Raw genomic sequence first — 22792 nt, forward strand, 5'->3', positions numbered from 1 at the left:
AAATGTTACGGTATGTTCCATTTTAGTCTCCTGGAGTTGGTTAGTTCTTAATTGTGCTTTGTGTTTTCGGTTGCACTACACAGGACAGCGACATCTAGTGGTCAGATATTACAGAGTGTCCCTTTAAGAAGCTGTTTTGTGGATTTAAAGTTTATTTGAATTGTGTGTGTTCGAAGGTACTAGACTGGATAGAAAATCATGGTGAGGCTTTCCTCAGTAAACACACCGGCGTCGGGAAGTCTTTGCACCGAGCACGAGCACTGCAGAAAAGGCATGAAGACTTTGAAGAGGTTGCACAGGTAAGCTTATAAAATGAATTGTATTTTTGTTATTTCAATGCTTAGTGGTTTAAATATTTTAAATTAAGTGTGCCCTTTACATTTCTGCGGGATTTCAGTTACGTGATTTGATTAGAGTCAAGTCAAGTCACATTTATTTATATAGCCCTTAATCACAAAAATGTCTCAAAGGACTGCACAGAATTACAATTACACAATTACCTGATCTTAAACCAATTAGACAATTCTTAGTGTCGAGTGTGCAAGGTAAATATTGTAATCATGAATCCCTTTATTCCCTCGCATTTAATAATAATAATAATAATAATAATTTCCTTGTATTGTCATTCTGTGTAACAATGTACACAGAACGAAATGTCGATTGCACCTGACCCGATGCAGCCGCAGCCAAGAGAGGGCGCCGCCGACCACTTTTTAAGTCTTAGGAATGACTCGGCCGGGGCGCGAACCCGAACCTCCCAGTCTCAAAGCGGGCGCCTTACCATCTAGGCTACTGAGCTGGTTTGATATGTGGAATAAACCTTTCCTTATTACTTTTGACTCATTATTTTCTCCTTTTAAATAATAGTCGGGGAATTACAGATTAAATTGAGCCTTCTGGCTAATTCTGGCTATTTTAACCAAGCATTGTATAATTTCTTAAATTACATTTTCCCTTTTAAATAAGCAGACCTATCAAGATATTTTGTTCTCAAAGCAAAAAAAAAAAATTCAAGCTTGTTTGAGTGAATCTGACTGCAAATAAATACATTTCATAAATGTTATTTATAGTAAATACATGGAAAATGTGCAAAACCCAAACACTGATGATAAAAGTAAGATAAAAGCAGATCGGTGCAGTAATAAAGGCTCTCTAAACTCAGTTGGGCATTGTTAACACATATTTAATCGAGAAATATTTAATTTGGAATGTTTTAAGGACACCTTAAACTAAAACCCCTTACTTTGATGACAAGTGTGTAAAGGAAAAGAGTTGAAAACAAAAAAAGCTCATTACCTCACAGCTAAGGTAGCCAAGCCTGAATCGAGTCACAGAAGGGCAAAAGGACTCATTTATTACACTGCATGAATCGAAATATATCTTTCTATAAAGTTTTTCTTTCTTTATTTAAACCCAAAAAATGATTTTCTACAATCCTGTGGTTACAGAACACGTACACAAATGCTGACAAGCTGCTGGAGGCAGCAGAACAGTTAGCTCAAACCGGAGAATGTGACCCGGAGGAAATTTACCAGGCTGCCCACCAGCTTGAAGATCGCATCCAGGACTTTGTGCGACGTGTGGAGCAGCGCAAAGTTCTCCTTGATATGTCGGTTTCCTTCCACACTCACGTTAAAGAGGTCTGTCTTTTTTCCCCTCCTTGATCTCAAATGCAGTTTTTGGACACCTTCACAGTTGATGTATTGTTTATGTTTCTGGTGGGGACTGTGAAAAAAGAAGTGTAGAGATTTAAACCCAATACCTGAAAATTCTGAGACAGACTTACTAACCAATAAAGACTCCTTTCAAGTATCAGTCCTACCTAAAGGCTCTGAATCTTGCATCGCCAGTTCATAGCAAATTACGGTAAACGCATTTTCTTTGAAAACTACAAAAATAGTGCTCATGATTGTACTAACAATGTTGATTGTTCTTTGATTATTTATGGTGAAATAGTGCAGTGATTTTTCAACTTCTGTGCTGCGGCACACTAGTTTTCACGCATTTTCAAGTGACTAAATTAACCTTATGACACTGTTCTGCATGTGTTAGCACTGTACCCTGTTTACATGAACCTAACAAGACAGACTGAATCACAGTGTTTTTAATGAAGCTAGTCTTTAATGTCCGTATGGACTAATCGCCTTCATCCCATCTGCCATGTCACACCAGTGAAGGAGTATTCTTGCATGCGTGTGCTTGTGTGTGCATGTGTGCATATGCCAATTGGTATGCATAGGGCGGATGTAGGCAACCCAACATGTTAAAAGAGCCATATTGGAACAAAAAAAAAAGCCAAAATTAATTTGTCAGGAGCTGCAAACATGTAAAAGCCTTTTATAAGCCTTAAAACAAATGCAATGCATGCTGTATGTATCTATATTAGCTACGTTAGTGTACTACCAAAATGACCTCTGGATAATGATACACCAGATGACTAGTTTAACATCATTAAAATATAAATGAATTACAGTATCTTTCAGTGCTTTGATAAAATTAAAGAAGTACAATAAATAAATCCATCACATGACACAACTCATCACAGGCAATTGAGTATTCCGGCGCTGTATGTTCTTGATTGGCTGTTCGTTGATGTTGGTTGCCCTTTTTAACAAACTTTTTCCTTTGGGGAGAGTCGAGTCTTTAATTGTCTGCATTATTTCATTTTTTTATTTAAAGTCTGCAAGTATTTGACACCTCTGATACTCCTTCATGTAGTCACCATCTGTGAACGATTTTTCCCTTTTTAATATCTCCTGGGTTGCAAGAAAACTGGCAACAGTAGTAAAGTTTGGAGATGAAAACCACTTCTTAAATCCATTGCGCTCATCTAATTTCTCCAGTAGTGTCAAAAGGCGTATTTTTTCTTTCACTTTCAACTAAGTACTCTGCCGCTAATGTAGCATGCTTTCCCTGGAAAGTTCTTTCCACATTACTCTTTTTGTTATTTGATAACTTCTCTCTACTGAGTAAACATTCAGGCAATTTATCCGAATTGGCAATGAATGCAAATAATTTAACGTTGAATGCTCTGTTCTCATCAGTTATTTTTCTCTTTCGGGCCCATGGCCGATTTGTCGTAAACAGCCGTCTGCCTTGCTGGTGACGCTTCCCCTTTAAAATGGGTGGAGCTTTGGCTTTACAGCTACACGGGATTGTGGAGCGAAAGAGTAAAGCGGAGGAGCAATACACATGAGTTCAGCTTGTCGCTGAAATGGAATACTTATTCCACTCATTTTTACAGCACTTGAAAACATTAAAATCATTTGTGTCCTGTTTATCCTACCTAAACCCTATTACAATAAAAATAAATTTTCTTCTCCAAGCAAATCTTTTTGGAAAAGCGCCAGGGAGCCGCTTGGCAGTGCTAAAGAGCCGTATGTTGCCGAACCCCAGCATAGGGGAATGGATTTAACTCCTTTAGTGTTATTAAAGCGGGAGGATGTCCTAAATGAGCTTGCATTGAATTAGTGAATTTAACTGAACTGTAATGTTACCGTTATTTTTTCTTGTATTTAATTTTGCTGTATTAGTATATTTAAACCGTTTTTCAGGGTTTAGGATATTTTTTTTATCTTTTTTTAATTTATTCTTTAAATGACAAAAATACTTTTGTTTGCTACATCCTACCTGTTCTGTTTTTTATATGTGCAAGATCTTTACTTTTTGTGTATTTATTTTACTATATTTTGCAGAGCAATCTTAAAGGGACGTTGTGTATTATTTTAGTGCCTTTTAGTAGTAAAGACAACTCAATTAAATAAAAAAGAATAATATTGATTTGAATAATAAACAAAAATACATGAACTATTTCATAAATCTGCTTTTTCTTTTTAAAAAAAAAAAGGTCACGAGAAAGAAAAAAAAGGAAAATTGTACTTATTTCATATTACATGAGGCTCTTGCTGCTACGGCTACCACAAAAACCTTGTGAAACGCAGGCAAAAAAAATGGCTGGCAAAAAAATGTTGAAGGTCTGGTCACTTTGAGACTCCGCAGTATGCATTCTGCTTTGTGCTTTGTAACAGGCGTATTTGGTTGCACTGAACAATATAGCGACATATAGTGGTCAAAAATTATACAATGTCCCTTTAAATAGCCTCATAAAACAAAATAATGTATTATATATATTTCCCTTCACTACCAAAATAGTAGATAGTTAGTATACAGAAATAAAAAAATGGGATTTGACTGCAACCTACTGATATGGATGAGTGTTACAGTGACTTGGCTGATGACTGTATGGAAGCAAAGATGCTAAACAATGGCACACTTCCATGCACAATAAAATTGGACAATTTCCTGCGGCACACTGGTTGAAACACGCTGTTAGATGATCAGTGGGGGCAGACCAGGTCGTCTTTACAAGAGCTTTACTGTGCTGGCCCAACTCACCCAGATGGCTAATCTGTTCCAAAGATGATCACTGACAAACCAAAAGCAGAAGTGTAGGATTTCGATTTCCCTCTTCTATCTACCGTGTGTAAATTCGTCAGCTTACACGTTTTCACTTCCCCCGCTCGAGTGTACTGATGCCCCACAACATAAACCGCACACTGTTTACAGGGTCGGTATGGGTGCTTGAAATGATTGGAAAAGCTTGAATAATAATGTTGTGTTTTCAAGGACTGAAAAGTACTTACATTTTGGGTGAAGTGCTTGTAATTGCTTGAAATAGTTGCCATGTTTCTCAACAAGTTTGTTCTCTGGTGGCTTTGCTTTGCCTTTGCATTTCTTCCCTCATGATTAACGGCAGCTGACATTGTCCTGCAGGTTTCGCCCAAAAGGAAAGGGGCATGCGACACCTAACGGGGGACTACCAATAGTGCATTAGGGGAAAGGATTACGTATCAATTATGGAAATTTGTTATGGGCCACACAAAAACTATTAAGGTAGTATTTCCCATTGATAACGTGTGATAGTAATAACTTCCTGCAACTAAAAATGTCATTATTTCCGTCATTTTTACCGAACACCTAAATGGGAAAAGCTTTTTCTCAAAAAACAGATATATTCATGCTTTACTCAAGATCTAAAAATGATGTGTCTCGATAAATGCACACGTGTGAATAAAAATCGTATATGTAAATTGCTCTGCAAAATACATGATCCTTACGGTATTTCATCTTTTAATGGTCTGGAGAAACTAGAAAATTGGCTTAGAAAGTCCTTAAAAATGCTTGAATTTGGCCATGAAAAAGGAGGATGAACTCTGTGTTTACCTGTTGCACAAAATAGGCCTCATTATATTCACAATTGTTTGAGTTGGCAGAAGCATTTGCTCATGTGTCGGCATAGACTCATTTGAACTGTTTTGACTTTCTTGTTAGCTGTGGACGTGGTTGGAGGAGCTTCAGAAGGAACTGCTGGATGATGTGTACGCCGAGTCTGTTGAGGCCGTGCAGGATCTAATCAAACGTTTTGGTCAGCAGCAGCAGACCACCCTGCAAGCAACCGTCAACGTCATCAAGGAAGGTGAAGACCTCATTCAACAGCTCAGGTGAGCATCACCCGCATAAGACACTGCTTATCTCATTTATTGTATTCATTGATTTTTTTTTTTTATTATTCAGTTTTACATGAATTAAACCTGAGTGTATGGCTATGGCAGAAGACTCAAATATCAACCTACCTCTGGTGTATACTCTAGTCCGGGTTCCCCAACCTCCAGCATATTGACCGGTACCAGGCTCTGGGTTGTTTGGTACTAGGAAAAATGAGAAAAGTTACATTATCTTTTCCTATTATAGTTTTACTGACACTGCTACATTGATACTGGACGTCAAAAGCATTGCTTGTGTGGTTCACACGGGCAGGCGCAGTTACCTGTGAGAGGTTGCCAATGTCACATTGGAAACAAGAATCCCCGCCTGCGTAAAATACAGAAAGGGATGAATTAATAAATTGTTGAGAAGCTGAACAATGTCACCAGTCAGTGAAAAACATAATGTTACACATCATTGGAAACCTTAAAGTCGTGGGATTCAAGATATGATAACTGTTTCAAAAGTATTCACCACAGAAACATCATGATCAGACTCAAACAAGGTACCTGAAAACTATAAAGCCAGTATAGCTCGCCAATAATATGCTGTGATAGTCAACAGATGACACGATTCTCGACAAACATTGTCTCAAGTACATTCAACCGTGTAAAGTATTTACTCCGAAACACACGATGATGCCGACAGATTAAAAAAATCTGCCTCAAAGCATTTCTGCATCACTGAGCGTTCCTTGTTATATTCCGTTTGTTTCGCCCCATAATTACCTTCTACAAGTAAAAGGACTTGTAAAATTATTTAAAATATGACTGTTAGCCTCAGAACTTTTAATTTACACCAATGTATATTCAAATTAGAGCCGAAAATAAACATGCATAATTCAACCCGGGATCCATTTTTCCGTGCGATTACCATGCTCAAGTGTGCACAATCATTGATTGACTTCTGGAACGAAAAGTCAAGCATTTATAACTTTCTCACAATGTGTAAAAATGGGCCAAAGTCAAACACACACTCAAATAGGTTTGAGAGCCGTGCACTCATCATCTCTAAATGGCCTCTTTTAGATGCGCTTAAACATACTCTTAGAAAAATGTGTAAAATACAATGTTGAGTTTTTCAGATTGTGATCAAATTTGACCAGGGAGCAGGTAAGACTTCATGTTAAGATGCCCATGCTACACTGTACTGCAGGCATGTGAGTGCAAAAAAATAATTTCAGGCGAGAATAAAAACCATCTTACTCTGTGTGTTCCAACTTAGAATTTTCAATGGTAACAGCACTTTTAGTAATTATTTTAGTTGGGGACAAAACTTCAGAGTTTTACCTTTCAAAAAAGAGCAACCCGTCCATATTATCCAAATGGTTCAATAACATAATTCAATTTACTTTGGGTACGTCTTGGATTGGAATTTTAGGCAGATTTTACAGGATTGTTGAGGGGTTAATTTTTTTTGCTTGTAGCCAATCGGCATGAAGAATGGTCAACTGCAACCCACTACGTCATGTTTCAAAGATAGTAAACAAACTCGTCACCATTGAAAGACGTTTGGCAACAGAGTTCAAGGATGATTCTTATGTCAACAGGGTGCAATGTATGTATGTGTACTGTATGCATGTATGTCTGTATTGTATGTATGTATGTACTGTATGTATTTACTGTATGTATGTATGTATGTATGTATGTATGTATGTATGTATGTATGTATGTATGGATGGATGCTTAAAATCCTTGAAATTATTGCCATGTTTCACAAGTCTGCATAAAAAATAATGCAGACACTGCTCTCTGTTTGCTTCGACTCGCCACTGAATTTCTTTCCTCATGAATAACGGCAGCTGGTATTAGTTTGTTTGGCATTCTCCTATGAAGTGTCATCGCCCCCTACAATTCGCCCCAACAAGACAGTTGCATGCTACACCCGAAAAGGGCACTATAAAATATGTATTAGTGCAAGGATTACGTATCAATTGTGGACATTTATTAAAGGCCATGCAAAATAATTAAGGTAGTGTTTCCCAGTAAATGGTAATGGGAAGAACTTCCTGCTACTGAAAATGTAAGCTACACACTACCGTCATTTTACCGAAAACCAATAGATTTATCTCCCCCAAAAATGTATACTCATCTGTTCTGATCTACAAGTATATTAGTGATTTACTCAAGATCTAAAAATCATATGTCTTGATAATTGCACTCGCCAGATTTAAAGTAGCATATGTACATGATTCATACCTGTTTGCTTATTTTAATGGTACTGGAAAAAATAAAGTAAAAGTACTTAAAAGTGCTTGGATTTGGCCATGAAATAGGTATATGAACCCTATGTCAAAAACACAAAAATGATGAATATGTAAACATTCTAATAAGGTGCTTTATGTTTTAATTGTTTCTGCAGCGCCCCCTCAAAAAGCAGTCTGTAAATATTGTAGTAACTGTTTTTTTTTACTTAAACACATACTAAGTTGTTGTTTTTACAGAGATTCAGCCATCTCAAGCAACAAAACACCTCACAACAGTTCCATGGCTCACATTGAGAGTGTGCTGCAACAGCTGGATGAGGCCCAGGGCCAGATGGAGGAGCTTTTCCAGGAGAGGAAGATCAAACTGGAACTCTTTCTCCAGCTCCGCATCTTTGAGAGAGATGCCATTGATGTAAGCATCCTTACAATGACATTTTAAGTTCTTTTGATACATCCTCAACTTTTATTAATAATAATTAAAAAAATATATACCGGTATAAAAATAACCTCTTTAAATAATCCAAGTAACACTGTTTCAGTGTCTGTTTTCTGTGCTATCATAACAATACGCATTGAGTGTACTGCTGTGCATGATATTATTAAGGGTAGGGTTTGGCAATCCAAAATGTTGAAAGAGTTATAACAGATGAAAGAGAAACAAGCATGTCTGGAGCCGCAAACAATGTAAAGCCTTATATACAGGACTGTCTCAGAAAATTAGAATATTGTGATAAAGTTCTTTATTTTCTGTAATGCAATTAAAAAAAAAATGTCATACATTCTGGATTCATTACACATCAACTGAACTATTTCAAGCCTTTTATTATTTGAATATTGCTGATTTTGGCTTACAGCTGAAAAAAACTCAAAAATCCTATCTCAAAATATTAGAATACTTCCTCAGACCAAGTAAAAAAATAATTTTATAACAGCAAAACTAAATCAAACATTTGAAAATGTCCATTGATGCACTCAGTACTTGGTTGGGAATCCTTTTGCACGGATTACTGCATCAATCCGGCGTGGCATGGAGGCAATCAGCCTGTGGCATTGCTGAGGTGTTATTGATGCCCAGGATGCTTCGATAGCGGCCTTCAGCTCATTTGCATTTGTAGGTCTGGTGTCTTTCATCTTCTTCTTAACTATACCCCACAAATTCTCGATGGGGTTCAGGTCAGGGGAATTAGCAGGCCAATCAAGGACAGTGATGCCATGGTCAGTGCACCAGTTACTGGTGGTTTTGGCACTGTGGGCAGGTGCCGGATCATGCTGGAAAATGAAATACTCATCTCCATAGAGCTTTTCAGCAGATGGAAGCATGTAGTGCTCTAAAATCTCTTGGTACACAGTTGCATTTACTCTGGACTTGATGAAACACAGTGGACCAACACCAGCAGCTGACATGGCTCCCCAAACCATTGCTGACTGTGGGAACTTCACACTGGATTTCAAGCAACTTGGATTTTGCTCCTCTCCAGCCTTTCTCCAGACTCTGGCGCCTTGACTTCCAAATGAAATGTAAAACTTGCTTTTGTCTGAAAAGAGGACTTTCGACCACTCTGCAACTGTCCAGTGCTTCTTCTCCATAGCCCAAGTCAGACGCTTCTTCCGTTGTCTTGAGTTCAGAAGTGGCTTGACCATGGGAATACGGCTATTGTAGCCCATTTCCCGGACACGTCTGTGAACTGTGGCTTTTGATACCTGGACTCCAGCTTCAGCCCACTGTCTTTGAAGCTCCCCCAAATTCTGGAAGCGGCTCTTCTTCACAATTTTGTTAAGGCTGCGGTCATCTCTCTTGGTTGTGCAGCGTTTCCGGCCACATTTTTCCCTTCCAACAGACAGGGATTAGAATTTTCCGCGGATCCGCGGATTTCCGCTGTTTTTGAACCCCAAAGGTCATTCCTGTAAATCGTCTAAATTCGATGAGAAAATATTTTGGGGGGGTGAGGTATGATTCGTGACTGTTTCATCACCCCAAGTTAGCAGTTAGAGATCGCGAGAAAAATCGGCAAAAAGAAGCGCAGCGCATTAGATCTATAGCAAATAGATCGACTCCTTCCATTGGTCGATAGGTTCGCTGATAACCAATCAGCGGAGCTTTTGTTCAGAGCATTGGCTTTCTCAAACATGGCGCTCCTTCCGGTCTTTTCAAACGGTGAAATGAGTTTTTGAAAAAGTAAATATGAAAATACTAAGAAAAGAAGACGAGGCTTTTGTCTCCGAGATTGATAAAGGAATCAAGAATAAATTTAAGTGGTCATGGCTGGAGAAGACTGTCACAGTAAACGTTAAAATCGGCGCAAAGATCGAGGAAGTTACCGAAACTTTGAGCCAGTTCATCGCAAAGTGTGATGTTCCAGGGAAAGCAAAGTGTCTATACTGTGTCGATCTGATCAATTATGGTACGCGAGGTTGTGTGGCACTGCTCGATCATGCTAAAATGAACAAGCACAAAGCAAAAATAGCTGGCCGGCGATCAAATTATGCACTCGGATCTGCATTTAAAATCGGCAGTGAAACTAACAGTAACACCACCGGTTCAACATTATTGGCCGTTCCAAATCCTTCCACTTCAAATACTAGCAGCAGTCAACCACTGGTTCCACTGTGTGACAGAAAATCCCAATCTGAGGTATTTATAAATCTATTTATTTATGAAATGATTTTAGCTTTTGTGTTTATACAATATTTAGAACAGGATAAACAAAATTTATGACATGTATTTTCTTTAAGCATGTTCAGTTTGTGCAATTTATTTCCAAATTAATGATGAATGGTTATTAATGTATATATTTTCATATATATTGTTGATTAGTAGCTAAATACAAGGTCCATCTTCATCATCAAAACACAACAACAATGGTGATGGTTGTAACATTGTAATCCCCCAATTGTTTTAAACATCTTAAAACTGAAAAAATACATGGTTTCTGTTTTGTTGGATTTAATTCATTCTAGTGCAATTTTCACATAGCAAATAAGATAAATGCTGTTGGCTTCAAGGGGGGCTTCGCCCCCCTGAGCCCCCCACCGGGCTCCGCCCTGGACCTGGCTATTTCCGCTGAAAATGAAAATCTCCATTCTGATCCCTGAACAGACTTTTTGTGGATATGCTTTGAAACTGCACTCTGTGAACAGCCTGCTCTTTGAGAAATTTATTTTTGTGTCTTACCCTCCTGATGGAGGGTATCAATGATGGTCCTCTGGACAGCAGTCAGATCAGCAGTCTTCCCCATACTTGTGATTTAGTTTACTGAACCAAGCTGAGTGTTTTTAAGGCTCAGGAAACCCTCGCAAGGTGTTTCGAGTTAATTAGATGATTCAGGTGATTAGTTGAATAGCCTACTTGTATACTTTTTCATGATATTCTAATATTTTGAGATAGGATTTTTGAGTTTTCTTAAGCTGTAAGCCAAATTCAGCAATATTAAAATAATAAAAGGCTTGAAATAGTTCAGTTGATGTGTAATAAATCCAGAATGTATGACATTTTTGTTTTTTTAATTGCATTACAGAAAATAAAGAACTTTATCACAATATTCTAGTTTTCTGAGACAGTTCTGTAGACATATTTCTAAATTGAGACATATTTAGAAGTTAGTTTTTGAAGCATAAACTGTTAAACGACCTTAATGGAATTTGGAACTTTGTTACTCTGCCGCCATCTCCTGGCTCATAGTCATGATCGCAGCCATAGTGAGATCATTCATGTTGCACGCGCAAGTATGTGCATATCTCATAATCGCACGAATAAACTCTTCTTGAGGTTTGGTTTGACAATTGAACACTATTTGAGGCAAGCCTTTTCTTTCTTTCACCATTTCCATGCTTCACTGTGTAATAAAATTGAAAAAAATGAATAAACTATGGGCACAAGCATGATGTCACTATCCAGCACTCACCCTGTCCCCCGTTTGCTTTAACCAAATGTGTTCCGCCCCAGTTGAACTCAGTTGTTAACACAAACTGAATATACAAAATATTTAATATTCAACGTTTCACAAACAATGAATAATCGCACAGACCAGACAATACAGTCTAAACATAGTGGTCAAATACTATACATTGGGGCTTTAATGAATGAAAACCTCTGCAGGGCCAATTCCTACTAATAGTGGAGAACCTTACTCAATCTCCCTACTTGAAATTGTTTCTTGCTCACATCGAAGCAGTTTGCGATGTGTCTTTGACTCAAAAAAAAAACAAAGTCCAAAAGGATAACCAAATCACATATCGTGACCTGATTTTAAAGTAGAGAGCTTGGAATGAGATAAATCTCAGCTCACAAGCTGGTGCCAGATCTACAAATCACTCTGACTGAATCCTAAATCACACAAGAGATTAGTTCTGCAAGGGGCACCATGATTGGCGTGGGTGGTATTTAGATTTAGCCCCTCCCTGCATACGGACACTCCCTCTGCTCGAATGTGGGTGTGTCTGAAGTGAGGCGAGACATGCAAGGTTTTACTTAAGGTGATTCCCTTAGACCGCTGTGAAAAGAGACACTAAGGAGGTTTAACGCCTCTACCGATTGGAATTCAAAGTACTGAGCATAAAGGATGATCTTTTTGCCCGCTGAGGGTGTTTTACTCAACTGTATACGGGGTGGAGGAAAGATTGCAAGTGATTGTATGGTAAGTCTCTTTCAGTTATGGGCTTGGTAAAATAGTCACGTATCGAGTTTGATTAAAAAAAATCCAAACAAAATTAGGCAGTTTACTGTGTACTTGGGAAAACTGATGAGCAAGCTTTTTGACTCATTTAAATTTAAATACTCATCTTAATGGAGTCAAGGTGTCCATTGTGTCATATTGGGCACATTAATTTGAAAAAGGAATTAGTTATAATTACTTACTACTTCTTCCAAAAAAATAACCAATTAATAACTAAGTTACTCCATAGTAAACGTTACTAGTTATTAGGGAAAGTAACTGTATCAGTTACTTTAAAAATCTGTTGCATGTCAAAGAATTTTTTAATTTTATGAGCATTATTCTGGTCAGTTGAATAGAGAAGAATAGCCAGGTAGCTGTCTTATAGAACCTTATAATATTTATTGCACTTCACCAGCAACAGATTTATCCTACACTTGAAGTGCAACAAACAGAAACAGTGAACAATAAAATAAAATAACAATCAGCAGTAACCTATATAAAGTAAGTTTAATAAATTTGATTTACCTTGAATGGTCCGCTGTGGAGATGGGAATTCCGACTCTTTAGAGAAAGTTTTTTTTTCTTCGGTTAGTCTTAAGGCTCTTCAGGTTTTTTTGGGTTTAATCTATATGTTACCATTTATTATGTATTTTTATGGAGGACTTAATAAGGGGAAACAAATGAAACCTCGAATATTCACACTGAAAAACACCAGAAACGTACATTAAAATATTTATTGATCTCCAAAGAAAAAGATAATCTAAAAAAGAAAAAGATTAATACTGAACAAATTCAAAGTCAACAACACAGAATCACTGAAAAATTGAATTTTGAGCAATCACAAAAGAAAAATAGCGTTTCGAAGGGAACTGGTTCTTGATTGGTAGGTAGCCGGCTACCACTTCTAAGAGACGGCTATTAGAGCTGTTTCGTTCGCTACCGACACAAGTTGGTTGCTGCAATCAGCAATCTGCCTTTTCTTTCAACGTATTAGAAATATTGTACTTATAATCGCTATCTAACTATATGATAGTCGCTATTTTGAACAGTGACCTGATCTCAAAAGATGTGACGTAAACAACTCGGAGAAGGGCTTAAAGCCGTGTTGTCACTGAAAACGGAGTCAGGTGTGCGGGGACATGCCGCCGTTGGCCTTTTTTTCTGCCAAAGTATTATATACGGTAAATGTAAGTGTACTTTGCAGAAAATCTTATCCTCTTGAAAGTAAACAAAATATAAACCCCCAGAAATACGGACCTCAAGGGGCAATCCTCAAAAGCAGCAAAGAAATACAGTTGAGAAATAATTGGTCAGGAAAAAAAAAACACTTGGCCTTCACTTCACACCTGTAAGAAGAGCCGCAATAAATGGTTTATTTTTTAAATAGCATTTTCTTTGCACCTGTATGAAGAGCTACCATATATTGTTTATTTCCACAGTATTTACATCCATTCCTTTTTGCGCCTCAGATCATCTCTGACCTAGAGTCATGGAACGAGGAGCTGACCCAGCAGATGAGCGACTTTGACACTGAGGACCTGACGCTAGCTGAGCAAAGGTTACAGCATCACGCCGACAAGGCGCTCACCATGAACAACCTCACCTTCGACGTCATCCATCAAGGTCAGGAGCTTCTACAGTACGTCACGGAGGTTCAAGCATCAGGTGAGAGAATTTGGTCCTAAACAAAAGGTAATTTGAAAGAAGTTGCCACAATAATATTTCCATTTAAATTGCATGCAACTATTGGAAAATCCAATGTGCAATTCTTTGCTCTGCAGGCGTGGAGCTATTGTGTGACAGAGACGTCGATATGGCCACACGTGTGCAGGATCTCCTGGAGTTCCTCCACGAGAAGCAACAGGAGCTGGACCTGGCAGCTGAGCAGCATCGGAGGCATTTGGAGCAGTGTGTCCAGTTGAGACACCTCCAGGCTGAAGTCAAACAGGTACTGTATTTCCCGGATTGTAAATTGCGCCGACGTACCAGCTAAAAAAAATTCATACTTAAGAAGGAAAAAAATATATTGAAGTCACACCCTTGGCAATACCGGCAATTTTGAAATTACCATCACAGGCCTAGAGCGCTCTCTTGAGGTTTAGTGTGAAAATAACGTGACATTTTTGCACTGTAATAGTTTGTCAATAATCTCAGATATAAGTCTCACCGCAGTATAATTTGCACCCCTGACCAAACTATGAAAAAAACTGCACAGAGGAAACAATCGACCCTGATAACTCTTTAGTTCATTAGTCACTTCAAACAAGGAGAGAAGACATCAATACATTTTGAACCTGCAAGGAAAACAAAATAGGGGAGAAAACATCACAATACTAAATTCCACATCTGTTCTAAAAGTCCTCCTCAGAGCTCTCTTATTTCATTAACCTAGGACAGGTTACAAAACGCAGATCCATCCTAAAGGGTGTGGAAATCAATTAAAAGAGACAATATTGTCCAATAGTGACAATGGTCTCAACAGTGCATAATAGTCAAAATAACTAGCAACATTGAGGAATGACGGTCAAAACAGCTAACTGGAATTATATGCTATCTCCTGTGCAGGTGTCCAATATTAAAAACAGGATAAACATATGAAACACTTTTCTGAATGATGAAAATCCAGTTTTCGAAATTGTATTATATGTCAGGCCCAAACAGGAGAATGACAAGACAGTTGTGTACCTACACGACTTCCACTGATGAATCATTCCATGCCAGTGCTCACTGTTTCTCTTTGGCTCTCTCTCCGGTTTCTCTATAGATAATGGATAGAGTTTCATGACTGCACTCAATGGTCAAAGTTTTTTTCATTAGAACACTGTACTTTTGTGTGGACACCATAGTGTGTATTTTTCACTGTACAAAAATGGCTTGCTATTCTGTGTTTTATCAGAGATGAAAAAAGCTTGTGTGTGTATTTGTGTGTATGGGTGTGCGTGTGTAGAGAAAATCTGATATTGAGTATAGCCCTCTCCTGCCTTAGGACATAGAAACAGCAATGGAAACACCGGCCTAATAAAGAGAAGCCAAAAACAGGCATTGAACTATGTTACGTCATTGTTTTTCCAGACAAGCTTGAGTTGCAATGGTGCACTACAGGTGTGCATGATGAGTCAGAGTTTAGAAAGCGGCATTCTATTTTTGGTTGTTTTTTTAAAGCCATCAGCAAAATTTGTATTTGGTCAAAGCAGTGTGGATACAAGGGAATGTAGATTTTTTTACATTTAATATAGGTTGTGATTTCCAAAATGTTATGTAAACTTATTGTAATCCAATACAAAAGAGAATACTCAAATTCAAATTTGAGCGCCATCGTTTTTATTTTGTGTCTTTGGGAAGAAAAAGACGATTTACGTTTCTTAGAGAGTTATGGCAAATCATGAATGAAGAAAATAAAGATCCAGCCGGACGAGAAAAATTATTATAAGTGTGCCATTGGGTGCAGTTATACATTGGTTTCTTGTTTTTACCTATAAGTAAGTCAAATATTTATTTATTGACATTTATTCTGTTTTTTTGTCATTCTCAGTGTTATCTTTAATACAATGGAGGCCTTTTAACGGGGGTGACACGTCGGTTGACTCTTTAGCGTGTCCGCATCACAGTTCAGAACTCCCGGGTTCAATTCCAGCTACTGGCCTCCCTGTATGCAACTTTTTCCTGTGTAGCTTTTCTCCAGGCATTCAGGTTTCCTCTCACATTCAGACAACATCCATGGCATATTAATCGGTAACCACAAATTGTCCTTATAGGTATGGATGTGTGTTTGAGGGGCTCTATATCTATGTGATTGTCTAGCAATCAGTGCAGGTTGTCCACTGATGTCCCCTATCCACTATATGATGTAAGCTGAGATGGGCTCCAGCTTCCCCCATCGCTAGTGAGCATAAGCGGTTCAGAAAATTGATGAATTAATGGATAAAGTAGATCAAAATAATGTCTCTTGCACGTATTTTGTTCTTATTAAAAAAAAAATTGTCAGACATACAAAATTTGACTTTGCAAAAAAACACAGTTTGAACTAGAAATCCTTTGAGTTGAGTGCAGAATTTCGAATCCAGCCAAAGACGCTTACAGATGTCATTAGATGTGGGTTTTTGAGGACCACGAATGACTGACCATCCATGAAGGAGAACACCGACAATGTGTTTACCAAATTATTTACAGTTATGTTGAAAGGACCTGGTTGTGCCCTTCCTCAACTTTACCATGCATCCATCCATTTTCTGCACCGCTTATCCTCATTAGGGTCGGGGGGTGGGGGGCTTGTCCTGAAGCCCATCCAAGCTATTTTCGGGCAGTGGCAAGGGACACCCTGAACCGGTTGCCAGCTAGTCACAGGGCACAGAGAGACAACCATTCACACGCTCACTCATACCTAGGGACTATACCCGCTAATTCACCTGACATGCATGTTTTTGGAATGTGGGAGGAAACCTGGGTGCCCGGAGAAGACCCACACAGGCACGGACGAGAAGAACATAAAATCGCTGTATGGGGAGGCTGCAACAGTCAGAATTGAACCCTGAACCGCCGCACCCCGGGGCTGCGCACTAACCACAATAAGGGGTTGGCAAAGTGTGACAGCAGTTTGATACAGAAGAGGAATCAAGTGGTGAAATAAACAAAAAATATTGAAGAATAGTGGCAAAATTGGCACATCAGTTCATGAGAATATGTGCTGTCATGATTTTTGTTGTTGTTTTAACATATACTTGTACACACAAGATCGCAAATAAATTGAAACTTGGCATTTCAGGTGTTGGGTTGGATCCGTAACGGCGAGTCTATGTTGAACGCCGGGCTGATCACGGCTAGTTCTTTACAAGAAGCTGAGCAGTTGCAGAAGGAACACGAGCAATTTCAGCATGCGATTGAGGTGAGATTAAAACAAATAAGAAGAATTTGAAACGATGAACATTTGTTTCTGAGCACATTCCATTCCCGTTCAGCCATTTGCTGGATTACATTTTCTATCCTACGTTTTTTGCGTTTAGCTTTTATAAAAATGCATGTCTATATACGAGCTGCTTTACTTATACCTGGAATAGATGTTTTTTTCCGAGCATATGAAAGAAAATCTCAAGTTCTGAGAATTTCTAGATGTTACCACTAGAGGACTGAATGCTCAAGACCGCTCACTACCAGCATTAGCTCATCCCTGTTAGTGTTCCCTCCCATACAGATCTGATCTCGCGCGCTTCTGATGTGTTTTTTATTATCATGCTTCCTCACTCCTCCTGCACCTCTCTCCCTCACTCCTTCACCACCACTCATAAACTTCCGTTAGCAACCCCTGAGGTTTCCCATGCTAAGTCCTCATAACTATTATTTTGTTTTGCTGACATCATCTTATTTTTCTTTCTGCCGTATTTTTATGTTCTACTACTGTTAAATGTGTGTTTGATGACTAGGAGGATGTATTGAATTTCCATTTAGGGTTAAATTGTATGATTTTTGGGCATGGAATAATTGGTTTTCAGTTATTTTTATGGAGAAAATGTGTTTGAGATAAGGGGAATTTTTGACACAAGCTCTATACGGGAACTTATTAATCATTTCTGTAGAGAGCCACTGTACCATGGAGAAAATGTTTTCCTCTTCCTCATCTAGAAAACACATCAGAGTGCGCTTCAGGTGCAGCAGAAGGCAGAAGGCCTTCTTCAGGCAAACCACTATGACATGGACATGATCCGAGACTGTGCAGAGAAGGTTCGTACCTACGTTTTTCATTTATTTTTTTCCTATGGTAAGTGATGGCACACTTTTTTTACGCATTTTTTGTGAAGGTGGCTGACCACTGGCAGCAGCTGATGCTTAAGATGGAAGACCGACTCAAGCTGGTGAATGCCTCCGTGGCCTTCTATAAGACTTCGGAACAGGTGAGTCTATGTAGCGTGATGTCGTATTGTTGTTTTTCAATAGAAATAATGCATATGCTTAGTCAGTAGTGCGCAAACTGTGGCCCGCTGGCCAAAAAAGGCCCATCAGGTTTTTTGATCTGGTTCGAAAAACAAAAATGGTAAAATTATACAAATAATACATTTACAATTGTAAAGAAAGCACTACTAATTAGAAAAGGTGAAAATTGCTCCAGTCTTGTCGTCAGTTTCCCTTTGTGTGTCTTGTCTCCCATATTTCTTTGGTATGTTTACTGCGCTCAAAGCCAACATTCAAATAGCTTGGTACATTTATCTTTATTTAATAAATGTAAGATAGAAAATAGCAAAACATGTATCACATTTGATGAAAGAAAAAGTATCCTTTCTGAGTTGCATCTTTTGTTTATATTATCGAATTTTGTGCTTAAAAAAATCAACTTAATACATTATTGTTGCTTCAATTCTGAGTGTTGCAAAACTAACTTCATAAAATCAATCTATTTGTATGCAAATCTAAAATAAAATGTTACATATACGTATGTGTAAACTGCATAGATCGACATGTACTGCATATTTATTCAAAATTGCAAATGAGGAAAATTGGATAGGTATACATTAAATGTTTACCCTTATATATGGCTGAAGTATCCGTTTGAAGACTGTGTCAAGATATAACACTAATCAAATCTATTTAATAAGTTATTTCTGTTTCTAATATTGGACTCTTGCATTGTAGATTGCATAGGATGCCAGTTCGTTATTTTGACCATTATACCTCAATGGTGTTAATTTGTTTGACTGGTATGCACTGTGTCGATCATTGTCACTATCGGCCAGTAATGATTTGGTTGTTTGATTTCCTCACTCTTCATGGCGGATTTGCTTATTTGTAACCTAGGAGATTTAAAAAAAAAGAAAGAATTTGGCATTGTGATGGTTTCTTGTACAGTACTCTCTTCTTCTCCTCACAACTTTAAAATGTGTTGTCATCTCTCTTTATTATAAGTGTTTCCTCAGATAAAGTTTCACAATCATTTTTTTCCTTTCCTGGCCAGGCACCACTGCCAAACCTTTCAACCCAGGGCGGCCCGCGACTCAAAACGCTTGCCCAGTCCTGTGCTAAGTGGATTTGCTTTTTTTTCCTTTCCCAGGTGTGCAGCGTATTAGAAAGCCTGGAGCAGGAATACAAGAGAGAGGAGGACTGGTGCGGCGGTGCTGATAAACTGGGCCCCAACAGCGAGTCAGATCACGTCACCCCCATGGTCAGCAAACATCTGGAGCAGAAGGAGGCCTTCCTTAAGGTTCGATGTCTTCATCGTTCGAAAAGAACTGTTTATATGGGATGCAATGGCCGTCAGTTAAGATTCAGCACAGTTAAAAACTCAGTATTTGTGCCTATTTCCAGGCCTGCACGCTGGCCAGGCGCAACGCTGACGTTTTCCTGAAGTATCTGCACAGGAACAGCGTTAACATGCCTGGAATGTTGTCTCATGTCAAAGCGCCAGAAACCCAAGTCAAAAGTAAGTACATTAATAGGCATGAATTATTGAAATTACTTATTTGTGTTTGATAAATTTAAAGTTTAGTAGACACTTAAAATAAAAAAAGAAGACGTCACTAGATTTTAAACTTGCAAGGAGAACAGGGGAGAAAGTCCAGCTTGAGATAAGAAATTACAACCTGTTCTTAAAGTCCTCCCCTAACCCCTTTGTTTTTATTAAATCACATAGGTTACGAAAGCAGATTAGCCATTATGGGTTGGGAAATCAAAGAACAGCAACATGATTGGCCGATAGTGAAAATGATGTTGACAGTGTATAATAGTCAAAACAATGAAGAACAGTGCACAATAATAGTCAAAATAATGAACTGGCATCCTATTAGATCTCCTTTGCATATTTAAAAAGGAATACATGTATCAGTGTGGTTCATTTATAGATTTTTTATCGCTGCAATAGAAAAATATCTATACCCACAAGAAAAATGTTTCATTAAAATTTTCAAAGACAGTGCAGTTTGACAAATTTACAATATTACAAAGAATAAATACATTTATTTGCTTAAAACACTGACATTGTGACCAATTTGTTTTCAATTATTTTTTATAGCACCAACTTCCCCAAAAAGTTGCTATGTTTGTTTTATTATAATCTTTTACAGTGCCAGTAGTGGCTATATATGTCAATAATCAACTTATTGGGTTTGGATATAATGAATTTAAAATGAATTCTCAGATGTTGTGGTTTCATTAATACAAACGTTTTGTTCATATTTTTCCTTCAGACATCTTGAATGAATTGCTGCAGAGAGAGAACCGGGTGCTCCATTTTTGGACCATGAGAAAGCGCCGTCTGGATCAGTGCCAGCAATACGTGGTGTTTGAACGCAGCGCCAAGCAGGTGTGTTTTGGCTTTCTGGGTATGTGAGGGTATACTTTGCTCACTTTTAAAAAAAGTATCACAAAACTAGATAATATGCAATCCCAAGTGAATTTATGTGATTATAATGACATGATGATAACATTTTGATCAGGTTTTGTACTATGCTTCCTCTTTATCCAGTTTTAACTCTGGAGTCACTTTCCACTTATTAGGCATTGGCCATCCATTACTGCTGAAATCATTTACACTTCAAACAAAAATAACATTAAATTGTATACTAATCTATCTTTTATTGAGGTATGAGCCGTAAAACATTCACTCCTGCCAAAAACAATCAAACTATAATTATAATTATATTACATCTTCCAGACTACAAGTGACAAACTACAGAAAATGAATAAGAAAGGAATTGAAAGAAAATTTAAAAAACCTTTTGCAGTCGAACATTTTTAGGCTTGTTAAAGAAAAGTATTTAACTGAGAACTAAAAGAGTTGAGTAGGCGATTGAGGATCATTCCAGAGATAGAGACATATGCATTTTTACAGACTGTGTCTGGATTGAAACTCTGTTTGTAACAATAGTAAATAAATGACTGATGAAGAATTTTATAAAGTAATTGTTGGCCAAAGGTAAGTAAAAAATTCAAAGTTAGAATCACAAATGGATTTTGTCCCATTTTCATTTATTAACATTTCCAACCAATACAAAGCTCCAATGTGTAATATATGACCACTAGATAACACTGTGATGTCTAGTACAAGGGCCAGTGATACACGGCACAGGACAAACATGGCGCAGACCAAAGTGGGGATTCCCAGTGTAAAAGAAACACCAATTTCTCGACTTATGATTATTTTTATAAAAATTAACATTGGTACGATAGTTCGTGTATTTTGTTGTTTTTTTTACTGGCTGAGAGTTTTTTGTACCACGAGAAGGCACTGAATATTACACTTGTCCCTTTAAGAAAAACAAGGACAAGGATTTTAACCATGTTTTTTCTTTTGCGTACAGTGCATCATTTGTTTTTCAAGGGTATAACGTGTCTCACCTCAGAAGTGGTGTAAACCGGCAAACATTTGGAACAATGATAGTCTTAAAGAAACTGATGATTACATGGCTTGCAAACGTCACATTTTGAGTCGATTACAGGCAAGAGAAGCACTTACCACCTTTGGGCGCACCTCGAGCAGTATGATATTATAAACATGACCCGAGTATGTATTTTTTAAATCATCCATCATCTTTTTTACTTAATATCAAAGTATTTTAATCAAAACACTGTACTGCTGTCTCCAAAGGTCTCCAAAGGAACAAATATGTTTTTGTGTAAGATAGAGGGCACAACAATTATAAAAAGAACGTGTTTGTTTTATCCCATTGCGGCTCTAATCGGGATTGTCTCAGTCACTTGTAGCAGACAACGACGTCACCGTAGATTGTTAAAATTGTCGCAGTATTCTACATAGCCTTTCTTGGTGTTAGTAAATAGTTGCCTCTCTTGCCGGCGCGGAAGTACGCACGGCGCCGAAGTGCAGCCTCGGTTTTACTTCAAGCCCGGTCCCTTAAACCAAGTTAATCAGTCTGGCTCAGGCTGGTTCCGGGTTTTATATCCATGGGCCGGGTCGGGTCGGGCTGGATTTTTTTAGGCCTGATATCTCTCTCTCCTCTCTCTCTCTCTCTCTCTCTCTCTCTCTCTCTCTCTCTCTCTCTCTCTCTCTCTCTCTCTTTCTCTCTTTCTCTCTTCTCTCTCTCTCTCTCTCTCTCTCTCTCTCTCTCTCTCTATTGAAAGGTATGCTACTTGATTTAGTGAAACCAAAATTAAGTATTTAAAAAAATTGAAAGGATATCCATGTTTGTTTTATAAGATGAAGAAAACATAGGATATAATAATGGGTGTGTGAATGTATGGAAATAGAATCCCTGTTGTTTGAAGGTATTGTCCGTAACTTTAGATTATTCTACTTGCTGATGCCATCTTTTGGCTGAATTCATAATTTCAGCTCCTTTTGCTGTGCATTCAAGTTTGTGAAATTCTTATATGCCTCAAATAAACCCTTCCTTTTTTCATCTTTTGGACTGCATTTGAAACAGTCCTTTTCTTACTTTCCTATTTTCAT

At 38.0% G+C, this 22792-nt stretch overlaps 1 protein-coding gene across 4 annotated transcripts in view; it reads left to right on the top strand.

Annotated features, from left to right (window-relative positions):
• triob (trio Rho guanine nucleotide exchange factor b) overlaps positions 1-22792 on the top strand; it is a 162722-nt gene that overhangs the window by 86000 nt on the left and 53930 nt on the right. For all 4 annotated transcript variants that reach the window (XM_088326197.1, XM_088326198.1, XM_088326199.1 and 1 more), the window contains 12 exons: positions 177-299; positions 1449-1640; positions 5332-5501; positions 7988-8162; positions 13875-14070; positions 14187-14353; positions 17168-17287; positions 18022-18120; positions 18198-18290; positions 19442-19591; positions 19696-19810; positions 20574-20689. In XM_088326197.1, coding sequence (XP_088182323.1) covers positions 177-299; positions 1449-1640; positions 5332-5501; positions 7988-8162; positions 13875-14070; positions 14187-14353; positions 17168-17287; positions 18022-18120; positions 18198-18290; positions 19442-19591; positions 19696-19810; positions 20574-20689 — 1716 coding nt within the window. The remainder of the gene's footprint in view (positions 1-176; positions 300-1448; positions 1641-5331; positions 5502-7987; positions 8163-13874; positions 14071-14186; positions 14354-17167; positions 17288-18021; positions 18121-18197; positions 18291-19441; positions 19592-19695; positions 19811-20573; positions 20690-22792) is intronic.

This window comes from Urocampus carinirostris, chromosome 2 (genome assembly GCF_059441175.1).
Source record: "Urocampus carinirostris isolate Australia breed hairy pipefish chromosome 2, RoL_Ucar_1.0, whole genome shotgun sequence".
NCBI classification, from domain to species: Eukaryota; Metazoa; Chordata; class Actinopteri; order Syngnathiformes; family Syngnathidae; genus Urocampus; species Urocampus carinirostris.